General features: G+C 37.9%; 1 protein-coding gene across 1 annotated transcript in view; it reads right to left on the bottom strand.

The window, feature by feature from the left end:
• Window positions 1–15,245, bottom strand: part of SSH2 (slingshot protein phosphatase 2) — a 217,421-nt gene that overhangs the window by 156,235 nt on the left and 45,941 nt on the right. The window contains exon 2 of the mRNA XM_090290635.1: window positions 6,331–6,411. Coding sequence (XP_090146761.1) covers window positions 6,331–6,411 — 81 coding nt within the window. The remainder of the gene's footprint in view (window positions 1–6,330; window positions 6,412–15,245) is intronic.

Genomic DNA, 15,245 nt, shown 5'->3' with positions numbered 1-15,245 from the left:
CAACTTTCCTAACTAAAGTGAAAAGAAGAATTACTATCTTTTCCCTTGTGCCTAAGCACACTGTGAGATTACAAAATCATCATTATCATCATTGTCATCATCATCAAAAGACATTAGGAGGAACTCAGAAGATAGTTTCCATTGAAATTGAGAATTTGTTAAATTTACAACTCTCCCATGACATTTGTCTTAATCAGGGCTGCACTTCAATCACTGAGATAACTGATATCTGGGAAAGCGAACTAGGGTTGAGAAAGACTACTTGAGTATAATAGTGGCAGCACTTGAGAAATTCATAGAAAGAATGGAGAATTAATCTGGCTATAAAATACCCCAGTGATATATCCAATTTCCAGTGATAAATACTATCTTACTCACCACCTGAAACATGAAACCTGATTGTTTTTAAGCTACCTCCTCCTTCCCTACACCTCTAATAAATAACGATGTGTCTTTATAATATTCCAGATTCAGTCTTCAAGTGCCCCCAAATCTGTTATTTTATAATTTCACCCTAGGGAATTTCTAAGAACCATGACTGTGAACTCTGGCTGCATAAAGAAGCACCTCTGGAAGATAAAGATATTGAGCCTCATCCAAGATGCACTGAATGAGAAACTCCAAAAGTGAGATTTGAGTGTCTGTTTTTGAGAGGGTCCACGAATTATTTTGGTGCAAAGTCTGAATTGAGAACCACCATTCCATTTGCCCTGATCTCCTATCACCAGAATGACATATTCCATTCAAAGGCAGAGGCAATCAGCATAAGGGTTAGAGCTCAAGCAGACAATGTCAGGCAGACTTGGCTGTCATTACCAGCATGGTCACCTACTTTAGGCAAGTCTGTTTCTTCAGCTTTAAACAAGAAATACTGAAAGTACTTGACCTCAGAGACTTGGATTCAACACTAAATTGAATAAAAATCATTTGGCATGCCTAGAAAATAGTAAGTGCTCAATAAATTGTCTTGCATATTACCTTTCAAAGGGTAAATTATTTCCAAACTATAATTTAAAAAAATGTACAGTTTTATTAATGAAAAAACTTACAAGGCCTGCCAGCTAATGTTTTCCTTGTTCTCTTAAACCAGCATAGGGGTAAGTACACCTGAGTAAGCACACCTCAGATTATGAAAGAAAGATAACTGAGCTAGCTGCAGCTTTCATTTGGTTGATTTTGTAAATCAGGCCAAGCTCCTGGTTTCTGCCTGCAATTACTTCATTGCTGCATTCTGTATCCTCTTACACAAGATGTCTCAAAACTACACAGCTGGCCGAAAAAAGGACCAGAAGTCAGATTAATACAAATCTAGCACAGGAATGCACAGTGTGCCTGAAGCATCATTTTTAGATTCCTTTAGTCAAGGTGTTAACTATGTACAACTTGCAAATTACCGTGCTAGGCACTGTGGCAAATATAAAGACGCGCAAGAGAAAGTTTCTAGCCTTTCAACGGTCATTTTATAAATTTAAATAATGTATTTTAGAAGTTGCCACAACTTAAGTCATGCCACAAGCCAAATCAAGGATGGTGAAGAAAGGAAAGATGGTCAGGATGCCCACGTGTTCCTCCTCTTTCCCTCCAGAGCTGAACTTAACTGTATCCACAGACAACAGTGGCATTGTTGACTCTGTTGAAGAGATGGAGACACCATGTCATCCTATATCTGCCACTGCTCTCAACACAGATAATGTACCAGGCCCTCTAAATACTTTACATAAATTATCTTACTTAACTATAACTGCTTTATGGGCAAGTGCCATTATTATTTCCATTGTACCAACGGGGGAAGTGAGGCTTAGAGAAGTGGAGTGACAAAGCCAGCATGTGGTCGGATACTGACCCAAGCTGTCTGGACCTTGGGTACGAGCTCTTTAACTATTACATATGTGATACTGCACCTTGATTCTGGGAATCAGAGAGGGTCCTCTACAGCCCATGCCTGGCGCTGGCCAATATGGCTAGGTTGGTTGGGTGTCGTCCTGCAAACCAAAAGGCTGCATGTTTGATTCCCAGTTGGGCATGTCTGGGAGGCAACCAATTGATGTTTCTTTCTCACATCAATGTTTCTCTCCCTCTTTCTCCTTCCCTTTCCCCCTCTCTCTAAGATCAATAAGCATGTCTTCAGGTGAGGATTTTTTTTTTAAAAAGCACATATCCTGATGCCCACATCAAAACCATATGGTCAAGAAGTCAGAATACTGGTTACTTCTGGGAGGCGACGGCTGGGAGGATGAGTAGTGACTGGAAGGGAGCAAGGGCAGGGAAGCTGTTGGAGGGGGGACTGGTGGCTTGGCAATGATAATACTCCTTTTCTTTCTTTTTGATTTTATTTTTTATTTGAGGAATGACAATACTCCTTTTTTATTTGAGAGAGGGAGAGACATCAATCTGTTGTTCCACTGATTTATGCACTCATTGGTTGATTCTTGTATGCACCCTGACCAGAGATCAAATCTGCAACCTTGGCATATCGGGACAACGTTCTAACCAACTGAGCTACCCGGCCAGGACTCATTGTTCTTATCATCCCGTACACCACATTCCAAAACTTAAAACATACAAGAAAAACAAGATGCATCAGAATAATCCTGAAGATTTAAGTCCCTTGGCTGCTCCATAGTAGGCCTCGGGTTAGGGCTTATCTTAATGCTAATAACTTTTCAAAATTCTTAAATCCTTCATCTTGAATTTAGTATTAGGTTAAATATCCTTTCTCCAAAACCATTCTCCCACTCCACAAAATGAGTATGTGTGAAAACCTCCAAAGAAGCTGCCATCTAGAAAGATACTGTTGTGTTCTAATACATTTGTCCTCCCCTAAAGGAGAACGCAAATCTACAGTTTTTGTAAAGTATTCTAAACTAAGTAATTCTTACATTTTAGATTTTCTTTTTGTCTGCCTTCTCCACATTTGATTCTAGAGGGTGGCTTTTTTTCCCCTTCCTTTAATAACAAAAGGCTAACACCTCTTCCTTTCACTGGGCTATGTAAATATAAAAGCTGTTTTGATTGCAGAGAAAAAAAAAATGCATTCCCTACAAGGATATAATATCCAAGCAAATAAATGAATAGACATTTTAAAAAATGACCATCTATATTTGTCCCTTTTTCCTGTAGAGGGTGAGAGTGGGGTCAGAAGAGCATGGAAAGGAGACAAAGAAATCAGTTGTATTCTTAGGAAATAAACTGATATAATAAGCTTTTTCCTGACTTCCAGGCTGGAGAAGAAACAACCCGTACAATGGGAATGAAACCAGTTGTTTCTAGCTGGACCCCCACAAACACAGTAATTGGAATCTAAGCTGATGCAGAGCTTTTTTTTACCCCTTTAAGGACAGCTGTAGGTATGGGGTGATGGAGAATGGATAGGACACTCAGAATCTCAGTGGCTGCCGCAGCCACTAGTATCCCAAACTGCTCTGGTTACTGCCTAAACTCCTCCTTATCCAGAGCCAAAGTGAAATGCCTGCAGCTAGAGCTATATCCTCCTCCTCCGTGATCTTTTCCAGCCACGCTGTCATCTTACTCTGGGGCAGGCAGTCCCTTTTTCCCATTGTGGAGGCCTCCCACAACCTGTGCGCAGCCCAAGGAACCAGTAGCTGCTTCTATCCTTTATGTGGTTCCCTAGAGGCTGAGTGGGACTGGAGAAGAAGCAGAGACCTGGAAGGACTCCTCTCCTTCCTTCTGGGAAAGCCCCAGGAGAGCTAAGACAGCCATCCCTTTTTTGCCTTCAGCCAAATTTCCACTCATTCCACTCACATATTTCTTCTCTTCTTTCCATGTACCACTGCATAAGAATAATTTTCTCCTCTCCATTTCATGGCTTTCCATGAATATCCATAAAACTAAGCATAGATTATACATTCTCACAGGGTAAATTCTTTTTTTTTTTTTTAATTTCAGTTTTACTGAGGTGTAATTGACAAATAAAAGTGTAAAATATTTAAAGTGCACATTGTAGTGATTTGATGTGCATACATTGTAAAAGGATTCTCCTCATTTGATTAATTAACATGGCCATCACTTCATATATTTATCTTTTTACTCATGTATTTACGTCTGCTCTTTCAGCAATTAACAACAGAGTATTATCAACTATAGTCACCATGTTTTACATTAGATCCTCAAACCTTATTTTTTTATTGCTGAAAGTTTGTTCTTCGGGTACACTCTATATTTTATGCCTAATCTCCATAGCCCTAAGCATGATGATTTGTACATGACAGTAAATAAATGCTTGGTGAATGTATGAATGCCTACATAAGTGAATGAATGAATATAGCTAACCAAATTTCATATTTCTGTTATCCCAAGATTAAAGAAAAAGTTCTTCAGTGATTGATTTTATCTTCTACTCTTCTTTATATCAGTTAACTTCTATTTCAAATAGAAGATCCCATACTTCCTTTGAAGAAAATTCAAAGTGGGGATTTTAATCTGTTTGCTCTACAAATAATTTTTTTCAAGTTTAAGTCTTCAAATTGGGGAGGAGCTCTTCAATCGCCTTTGATGTGAAGGTGGAAATAAGAAGCTGAGAAGAGAGGGGGAAAAAAAGTATGGGAAATACTCCCTGAGCAAACAGAAGAGGAGGGGCCCATATCTTTAAAAAAACAGTTAAGTACATATAACCACTTTTGCTCTTGAAGAGGAAAAACAAAACAAATCTGACTTAAATGAGCGAAAGCTCTGGCAGGAAAATAAAGCAATCCAGGTAATCTGCAAATACATATACCCAACTAATTGTTTCTAAGGGAGAAAATCATTAAAATGAGTCATTTTTCACCACATGTATTCAACTTCATAAAGATATTCTTCATGTGGATTATCATACACTGGTCTCTTTAAGAAAAAATCAGCCAAAACAATAAGTCAGTCCACTGCAGACTGAACAAAATAAATCTTGTAGGATACTATACAAAGAGCTGGTACACATTCTATCAATGATGATGCTGCCTGCTGATAATGAGCTCACTGATGGTTGTCAGCTGAGATCTGATGTCAGCGCTGCCCCTGCTTATCACACAACACCAGACAAAGAATATAACCTTTCTACCCTAAGTCTGTCATTGCAAATGTTGATAATAAATGAGTGTTCATGTGAACTCATCACTAAATGTATTCAAGAACTAAGGAAATGAGCACCACTCTAGCTATTCATGAGTCACAATAAATGACTTCCTGCCGTTCCAGACTCTTCATCAATGCTGAATGAAGTGTAACCAGGTAAATTAATATAACAGTCAAATGAGGTCCTACATTAGTGATTGCCTTCAGTGTGCCATGAAGGTAAAGAAGGCAGTTAAAGAGCAGGCAGTCCCATGGTGATATCATTGAGAGGCATAGCTGACTCTGAGAGGAAGCTTCCACTGGTGGAACTTCAACAATACTTATGGAGTGCTTACTATGGACAATAAACATCTTGAAGTTGATAGTAACCAGATTTTCTCATCAAGGTTTGTAGAACCTAGTTTTAGTCATGGCTAGCAAAGGCAGTTATCCTTATGAAAGAGATATTTAACTTTTTAGTAAGTCATTCTCCAACTTTAGCCTGACTCCATGGGTAATTTGCAATAATTCAGCAACTATGCTGGAGACTGGATGATATAAATAAAATTAATAACATGTCATGAAATGTAGTTAGTTCTACATATGAGATGATCCTAGATGACTCTCCTGTCCAGGATTTATAATATTATTTGGCTTAACATTATCAACAGTCAGGATGTATTAGGTCTATGTATGTGGGGTACAATGGCAGCCCTGGCCAGGTGGCTCAGATAGTTGGAGTGTTGTCCCACACACCAAAAGGTTATGGGTTCCATCCCTAGTCAGGGCACATACCTAGGTTGCAGGTTCAATCCCTAGTCATGGTGCGTAGTTGGGGTGGGGTGGCTACTGATCGATATTTCTCTCACATAGATGTTTCTCTCTCTCCTTCCCACTCTCTCTAAAATAAGTAAGAATATCCTTGAGTGAGGATAATAAAAAAAAAATAGTGCAGTGGCTGCACCAATACCAGGCAGTTTTCACCAAGAAAAGGATACTATTGACCATTAAAAAAAAGAAAACCCCCCCGCAAAAACAATCATAGTCCTTATTGAGGGGGACTCATTCAGAGTTCCAGGGTACAACATTTCTCTTTTTCTGATAGATATGATTTGAGGGGAGGTTATTATGCATACAAATATACCATACTGTTTATATATATACTCATTCTAGCTACTTCTTTGCCTTTAGGCACTTTTCCAGTTTTATTTAAAAGCCATTTCACCAAAAAGCTTTCCCTTGAATCACCACCAACTGTAATAAAATCATATACCTACGTACATTGGAATCACTAAAGATTTCTGATTCTTCACATTCACAGCAAAGTAATGCTGCAGATTCATTGTCTTCCAAGTGAGAGCTCTGTAATACAAACAAGATCATTTCAGAGATCCAGACGAATGGGGCCACAAGCCTGATGGAAAAAGCCAGCAGAAATCACTGAGTCAGTGTTAGATCATAGGTGAGAAGCTGCAATTCTGATTAGCAATTGTTATTTTGGAAAGAAAAAGCCAACGGGTGATTGGTTGGGTGACTGGAAAGTTGATTATGTTTGATTAGCTGAAGCATTTCTGTGGTTTCCAATTTAGGCAATATGATGTTCTTTTTCTGTAAAGATGGTGCTACTACCTCTTCATAGTATGTACTTTGTACTCTTCCCAGAATGGGTAGGATCCTGTTCATTTAGTCTCGTATTCAAAGGTATATATTTGATATTAGAGTTTAGAGACAGACTTTAAAATAGAGTACAAGACTGGGGGATCTAACCACTTAGCCTTGCCCCGTTCGTTAGCCCTCTGCTAACAAGTGTTTATAAGAAGAGCCAAAAGATGTCCTATTCAAGTCTTCCTGACAGATTCCAAAAAACAATTTAAAACCTTTCTTCCACTGCCAATCTCTTTTTCAAAATCTGTCTAGAAGACTGATAAGGAAAACAGGACAATGGAGTAAAATAATTAGCTGGTAACACAGAGTATTTTTCCCTTAGGACTAACACCACCACAAAAAAAGAGAAAAAGCTCCAACTGTGACCCAACAAATTCCATTCAAATGTTTGCTGTTTAGGTAACAGCTGCTGGAAATCCAGTTATCCTTTCATAGAGATGCTAATGTCATCAAAATTTCTCACTGCCACATGATCCAGCAATCCCACCTCTGGGTATAAATTCAACAGCACTGAAATCAGGCTCTCAAAGAGATTATCTGTACTTCCATGTTCTTTGCAGCATTTTTCACAAGAGCCAAGATATGCAAACAACCCAAATGTCCATTGACAAATGAATAAAGAAAACGTGGTATATACATACAATGGAATATTATTGAGCCTTAAGAAGGAAGGAAATCCTGCCATATGTGAGAACATGGGTAATCCCGCAGGAAATTATGCTAAGTGAAATTATTAAGCCAGTCACTGAAGGATAAATACTGCATGATTTCATTTATTTGAGGTATTTAAAATAATCAAACAGTAGCAGAGTAGAATGGTGGTTGCAGGGGCTTAGGGGGAGGAGGAAATGGGGAGTTGTTTAACAGGTGTAAAGTTCGTTATGCAAGATGAGTTCTAGAGGCCTGCTGTACAACATAGTCCTTACTGTTAAAAATACTCTATTGTGCACTTAGAATATTTGTTAAGAGGATAGATCTCATGTTAAATGTTCTTACCACAAAACAAACAAACAAAACAAAAGGCCCAAAGGGGCACAAGGAAACTTTTGGAAGTGACAGATATATTTATTATCTTGATTATAGCAATGGCTTCACAGGTGTATGGGTATGTCTAAATTCATCAAATTGAATACATTAACTATGTGAACTTTTAATTTGTTTTGTATATCATTTATACCTCAATAAAGCTGTTAAACAAAAATGCACTACCAGTGGCTGAAACCTAATCATATATAACTACTCTAAGGCTATCCTTGTTGACAACTACTTTGATTTTTCAAAGCTGCGGCTATGTTTCAACCTGCAGAATACCTGCAGAGGTTAAGAGTTTGAGAGTGCAAATAAACCTAAATGAAAGGAAGTAAAGCCCAGAGTTACTATTTCTGGTAACTGTCTTCTATTGGTTTATTTCCTTCTTACGTTTTTCCAACTGTGATCCTTTGCCTACCTTTGGTTTTTCCTCTTACAATCAAGTCTCATCTTCCATTATCCCTCCTTCTTCCTCTCATAAAATAAACAGAAACCACATATTTAAAAATTCAGTGTGCAGATGCACATGATGTTTTGTTGAGTTGTACAATTGAAACCTGTATGATTTTGTGAATCAATATCACCCCAATAAATTCAATACAAAATAAAACCACTTTCTAAATCCTGCAAATGCATTGTCTATTCCTTACTCCCTTGCACTTTGGAGGGAGAAAAATAAGAACATTTATGCTCCACTTCTCTAGAAAATACTTGAAGACTTCTAAAGTCACATTACGAAAGCTAAAGACTTAATAAATAACAAACAAAATATCTGAAAAAGTTATAAGGTAGAAACCAAAGCTGCTTTCAATTCTCCCAAATTCTCCTATTACAAAAGATGATAACATATATTAAGCAGATCAAAAGCGATATGTCACTGCCACAGTGTATACAAACTGAAAAGAAAGAAAAGTACAAGGTAATTAATCAAAATTATAATAGTTAAGATTTAAAGTTTTCATTCTTATAAATATTTCATGTTTACACTAGCTTTTTGGAAATGATCTTTCAAGAAAGAGGTCTTGTAACGACACCTGCAGTTTTACAGTAATTTTAAGACTTCACTGCATACTTACTAATTGAAATTCTATTAATTAATAAACAAAGTATCAATTTAAGTGTGCTGGTTACATGAAAAAATCATTGCTTCTCTGGCCAACATCTGGCATTTGTTGGTTTTATCTATACTAGTAGCTGTGTTCTTTCTGATCTAAGCTGTTTAATTAAGAGTTACAGCTGGTCCTACTTCCCTGGATCTTGATGTTAACATTCAGAGGACTCTAGAAATTTTTTAAGAATTTTAAAATAAAAATAATTGCTTCATGGAATAAGTATTTACTTGCAACTAACATTTATTCTAAATTAAATTCTAAAAATCCTAATGGAAGACAAAAGACATTTCAAGATTTTTCCTCTGCCTTCTCAGGTACTTGGTAATTCCAATTCCTGACTTGTTCCTGGGTTCTGCAGAATGAACTGTCTCGTTTATGACTATATAGGGTTTATTCCAAGAATTGATATTTAGAAATTTTATTAGTATTATTTAGCATATTTTTAAGTCAAATGAGAAAAACGATAAGATTAACCTAGACAGGAGTCAGGAGAGCCTGAGGGAGATCTCATACCCTACATTCTCAAGAAAGCCCTACAGGAAGAACTCTGTGTTTACAACAGAGCTCTATGGCTATAAGAGCCCCTTCCCCTTAACCTCCATTTCCCCTCTGTAAAAGGTTTTTTCCCGTTTCTTCTTGTGGAGTGTGTGCACATGGCCTGCCACATCTGTACATACAGAACTGCAATCCTTTCTTTTCCTCCCGAATAAATCCTTTTTGGTGAAGGAATACCTAATCGACTTTTGTTTTACATTCAACAGATAAAATTAACTGTCATTTTTGGTTTCAAACATTTTTAGTCAGCTAGGACTAGATGGTCTTCTATATACAGTACTTCTCAGGTTGGACCCTTACCTCAACCTGGTCTTGCCTGAATTTCATATTGTGGAAAATCCTCCAGTGATCATCCCCATTTGTAGTGCAGATATCAATTCTCTTTTCTTTCTCTTCTTTCCTACCATCTCTCCCTCCCTCCCTTCCTTTTTCTCATCTCCCTTCAGCCACTGCAGTAGGAATTTTGAAGAGAACTGTTAAACTCATATTCTTGCATTGGAAGTACCAAATCTTAACTAAAATAATGAGTTCAAATCCTGGTTCTGCCACTTACTAGCCATGTGATTTTGAACACATTACTTAATCTCAATTTCCTCATCCATAAAATTGGGCACAACAATAGCACCTATCAAATAGGATCATTGGGAAGACTGCATGAGAGATAATATAAGCAAAGCACTTAGTTCCCATGACCTTTAGTAGCTGTCAATATAAAGAAAGAAAGAAACGCACTTAGCTACTGATGTTGCTCCTACTACTTCTGACAACAACAACAACAACAGTAATAAATGTTACTATAGTAATAATCTCATTCCTACATGTAAAAGGCTTACACATTTGGGTTACATTCTCTTTCAAAGAAATTTTGTCATCTAGAGAATTTTTGCTTCTATAAAACTAAGTTTTTCACTTCTAAATAGAGACAAATTTAAATTTTTTAAATTGTGGTAAAATAACAAAATGTACCATTTTAATCATTTTCAAGTGTAGAGTTCATTAGTGTTAAGTATACTCACATTGCTGTTTACCCAATCTCCAGAACTTTTTCATTTCGCAAAACTAAAACTCTATACCTGTTAAAACACTCCTCATTTCTCCCTCCCACAGCCCCTGGCAACCATTATTTTACTTTGAGTTTCTGTGAGTTTGATTACTCTAGCTGCTTCATTATATGCGTATACTACATATATGGAATCATATAGTATTTGCCTTTTTGTGACTGGCTTTTTTCACTTTGCATAATATCCTCAAGGTTCATCCATGTTGTAGCATATGTGAGAATTTCCTTTCCTTTCAAAACTGAATAATAGTCCATTGTATGTATATACTGCATTTTGTTCATCTATTTACCTGTCAATGGACTTTTAGTTCACTATTTTTGATGGCTGTATAATATTCTACTATATAGATTTTTCACAATTCAGTTAACCAGTCTCCCATTAATAAATTCAGGTTACTTGTAATTGTATTCATTTTCTAATTTGCTGTAACAAATTACCACAAACTTGATGGCTTAAACAATACAAATTCATTTTAGTGCTAGAAGTCAGGAGTCCTAAAATCAAAGTGGTGGTAGACCCATGTTTCTTTTCAAAGCTTCAGAGGAGTGTTATGGGCTGAATTGTTTCCCTCCACCCAAAATTTTATGTTGAATCCTAGTTCCTCATACTGTGACAGTATCTGGAAATATGGCCTTTAAAGGAGGAGTAATTAAGTTAAAAAGAGGTTATTAGGGTGGGCCCTAATCCAGTATGACTGGTGTCCTTATAAGAGGAGGTTATCAGGACACAGAAACACGCAGAGGAAAACTCATCTAAAAACAGGAGCCCTGGGTGGTGTGGCTCAGTGGATTGAGCGCCAGTCTAAGAACCAAAGGGTCACTGGTTTGATTCCCAATCAGGGTACATGCTGGGTTGCAGGACAGGTCCTCAGTTGGGGGTGCACGAGAGGCAACCACACATTGCTGTTTCTCTCCCACTTTCTCCCTCCCTTCCCCTCTCTCTAAAAATAAAATAAATAAAAAATCTTAAAAAAATAAATAAATAAATAAAATCTTAAAAAAATAAAAAGAAAGACAGAGGGAAAGAACAGACAACAGACATCTACAAGCCAAGGAGGGACGCCTCAGAAAAAAGTCAATCCTGCAAACACCTTGGCATGTGATTTCTAGCCTTCAGAACTGTGAGAAAATAAATTTCTATGGTTAAAGCACCAGTCTGTGGTACTTATTATAGCAACCCTAATAAACGAATATCAGGAAAATCAATTTTCTTGCCTTTTCCAGCATCTGGAGGCTACCTGTGGTCCTTGGCTTGAGGCCCCCCTTTTCCATATTTAAAGTCAGAAAAAGTGGGTTGAATCTTTCTCATATAATATCAATCCAACCTCCTCTTTATCCCTCTCTTCCACTTTTTAAAGACACTTGTGATTACATTGCCATACTCTGATAATCTCCTTATTTTAAAGTAATCTGATCAGCAACCTTAATTCCATCTGCAACTTTAATCCACGTGACTTTACAGAGTGTAATACAACATATTCACAGGTTCATAAGGAACTAAGATAAGGTCTCTTTGGGGGGACCATTATTATGCCTACCACAATATCTTCTTTTCTGCAAGTTTTACTGGGGAAAACAATTGGTTTTTTAGAACCCAATATTCATACCAGCATAGTGGAAAAGCATAAAATTAAGTGACCAAGCAACACTACAGTTATATACTTGCACATAAAGAGGTTCCTGAAAACTTAGTAGCAGCAGCAGAGTATTTGAAATTGCTTTTTCTGGAGAGATGATGAACTGGATTTGATTCAACTACAGTATTTCACACAGGCCCCCTTGTAATCAGTGGTACAGATCTGTAAGATAATTGGCTAGTACTAAGAATACAGGTACCTCCAGTCAAGATGGAGGCATAGGTAGACACACTTTACCTTCTTGCACAACCACAGAGAGAATTACAATTATATCTCAGAACAAATAACCAGAAGAGTCAGGAAATCAAGCTGTATGGAAGTCTGACAACCAAGGATTTAAAGAAGCCACATTCATCCAGACAAGTAGGAGGTCAGGGTCACAGAGATGGGCAGAGAGGTGCAGAGTCATGGTGTGGGGAGTACGGGGAGAGGCAGCGGTGGTGGCAGTGGCAAAACAGCAGTTCCACACTCACATGTGATGGATAAAAATTGGGAGGGATACCTTGGGAGTGAGCGATCCTGGCCCCAGGTCAACTACATAGCTGAGGGGGGATGATAAATCCCTGTAACTTCTGGCTATAAAAACCAGTTAGGGTTGGGACAGTGGAAGAAACTGCTGAATTTTCAAGAGAGTCTGTTTAAAGGGCCTTCATGGACTTAGAACATATGCAAACCCACCCACTCTGAAATTTACCACCAGGGCAACAGCTGGAAGGGCACCAGCTGCATACAGGAAGTGGGTGAAGTGACTGGAAATGGGGTGAGTGCTTGGAAAACCTCTAGAAGCCAGGCAGAGGCACTGTACCCTCTTCCAGCCCTCCCCACACACAGAGCCACAAAGCAGTGAAGCGGGTTGCCCCACCCTGGTGATTACCTAAGGCTCTGCCCCACGAAATTTACAGGTGCCTTTACTAAGACAGGGAGTCAAAGCAGGTCTGGAGGCTGCTGGATTGAGGAGACAAAGAAATGTGGCCCAAGTGAAAGAGCAGAACAAAACCCTAGAAAAAGAACAAAACGAAATGGAGATAGCCAACCTATCAGGTGCAGAGTTCAAAACACTGGTGATCAGGATGCTCAAAGAACTCATTGAGTACAACAAAAACATAAGGGAGGAAATGAAGGTTATACTAAGTGAAATAAAGAAAAATCTACAGGGAACCAACAGTAGAGATGATGAAGTCAAGAATCAAATCAACGATTTGGAACACAAGGAAGGAAAAAGCATTCAATCAGAACAGCAGGAAGAAAAAAGAACTTTAAAAATGAGGAGAGGCTTAGGAACCTCTGGTACATCTCCAAACATACAAACATCAGAATCATACGGATGCCAGAAGAAAAGAGGAAGAGCAAGAAATTGAAAACTTGTTTTAAAAATAATGAAAGAAAATCTCTCTAATTTGGTGAAAGAAATAGACATACAAGTCCAGGAAGCACAGAGAGTTCCAAACAAGTTGCACCCAAAGAGGACCACATCAAGACACATCACAGTTAAAATGCCAAAGGTTAAAGATAAAGGGAGAATCTTAAAAGCAGCAAGAGAAAAGAAGAAAGTAACCTATAAAGGAGTTCCCATAAGACTATCGCTGATTTCTCAAAAGAAATGTTGCAGGCAAGAAGGGACTGGCAGGAAGTATTCAGAGTGATGAAAAGGAAGGACCTACAACCTAGATTACTCTATCCAGCAAAGCTATTATTTAGAATGGATGGGCAGATGAAGTGCTTCCCAGACAAGGTAAAGCTAAAGAAGTTCATCATTACCAAGACATTATCACATGAAATGTTAAAGGGACTTATTTAGGAAAAAGAAGAAGATGAAAACTATGAACATTAAAAGGGCAACAAATTCACAGCTATCAACAACTGAACCTAAAAAAACAAACTAATCAAACAACTAGAATAGGAACAACATCATAGGTATGGAGATCATTTGGAGGGTTATGAGCTGGAAGAGGGAAAGGGAAGAATGGAGGAAAAGGTACAGAGATTAAGAAGCATGATTGGTAGGTACAGAATAAACAGAGGATGTCAAGAATGGTATAGGAAATGGAGAAGCAAAATAACTTATATGCACAACCCATGGACATGAACTAAGGGGGGCGGGATTGCTGGAGGAAAGGGGGGGACTTGACAGAGAGGGGCAAAGGGGTAAATACTGGGACAACTCTAATAGCATAATCAATACAATATATTTTAAAAAAGGAAAGAATATAATCAAGGGCACTGAAGGACAGCAATAATTAGACTGAGTCACTTGAAAGTTAAATCCTAGTTCCTTCTCCTAGGCGTCACAGTTCCTTGCACGTATATTTTCTAACCTTTTTATCACTCTATTGTAATTATGTCTAAATATATATTGTTTCTCTCCCTCTAGAATGTGAGCTTCTCAACTTGTATCTCTAGGGCCTGGCACACAGAAAGCATTCAACAAACGTTCAGTGAATAAATGACTTAGCTTTAGTTGTTGCAAGTCTTCCTTGTTGCCAATAACAATAACACATATTGAAAATGAGTTATAGTTTTTATGTATAGGTACAGTTAAGAGACCAGTCGTCTTCATTATTCTAAACTCATGATGTTTTTCCTTTAATTAGTCATAGTAGCAACAGCTCCTACTGAAGAGCCAGTTGTTACATGAGACACTGCCTCCCTTGGGCTCTAAGTCAACATGGAGGCTTTATGCCAAAACAGCATCTTTATTTCTCAGAGCTACTTAGCAGGTTGGCTTGTCAGTGACTGAGGCAGTGCAGGTATTCATTCCACAGTACTCCTGAACTTTGACTTGCAATTAGCCCATTTCATCTGCAAAGGTATTGCTGCTTTCCACTCTTTGCATGTAACAGCTGTTTTATGGTATCACAGCTTTGTTTCTTCACTCACTACTCCCTTCAGCAAGAACATAATCTCTCAATCAAAATCTTTTTTTTTAAATTATATTTTGGGAAGTAACAGTGGGTAATAACATTATATATGTTTCAGATGTACAATTTCAAAATACATCTTCCGTATATTAAATTATGTGCTCACCACTCAAAGTTTAGTCTCCTTCCAATACCACATATTTGACCCACTTTATCCTCTTCATTCTCCCTGACCCCCTTCCCCTCTGCTAACCATCATGCTATTCTCTGTGTCTATGAG

This window comes from Furipterus horrens, unplaced genomic scaffold, assembly GCF_987537825.1.
Source record: "Furipterus horrens unplaced genomic scaffold, mFurHor1.1.pri manual_scaffold_11, whole genome shotgun sequence".
NCBI classification, from domain to species: domain Eukaryota; kingdom Metazoa; phylum Chordata; class Mammalia; order Chiroptera; family Furipteridae; genus Furipterus; species Furipterus horrens.
The sequence above is the reverse complement of the archived record's forward strand: the minus strand, read 5'-3'. Positions and strand labels throughout refer to the sequence as shown.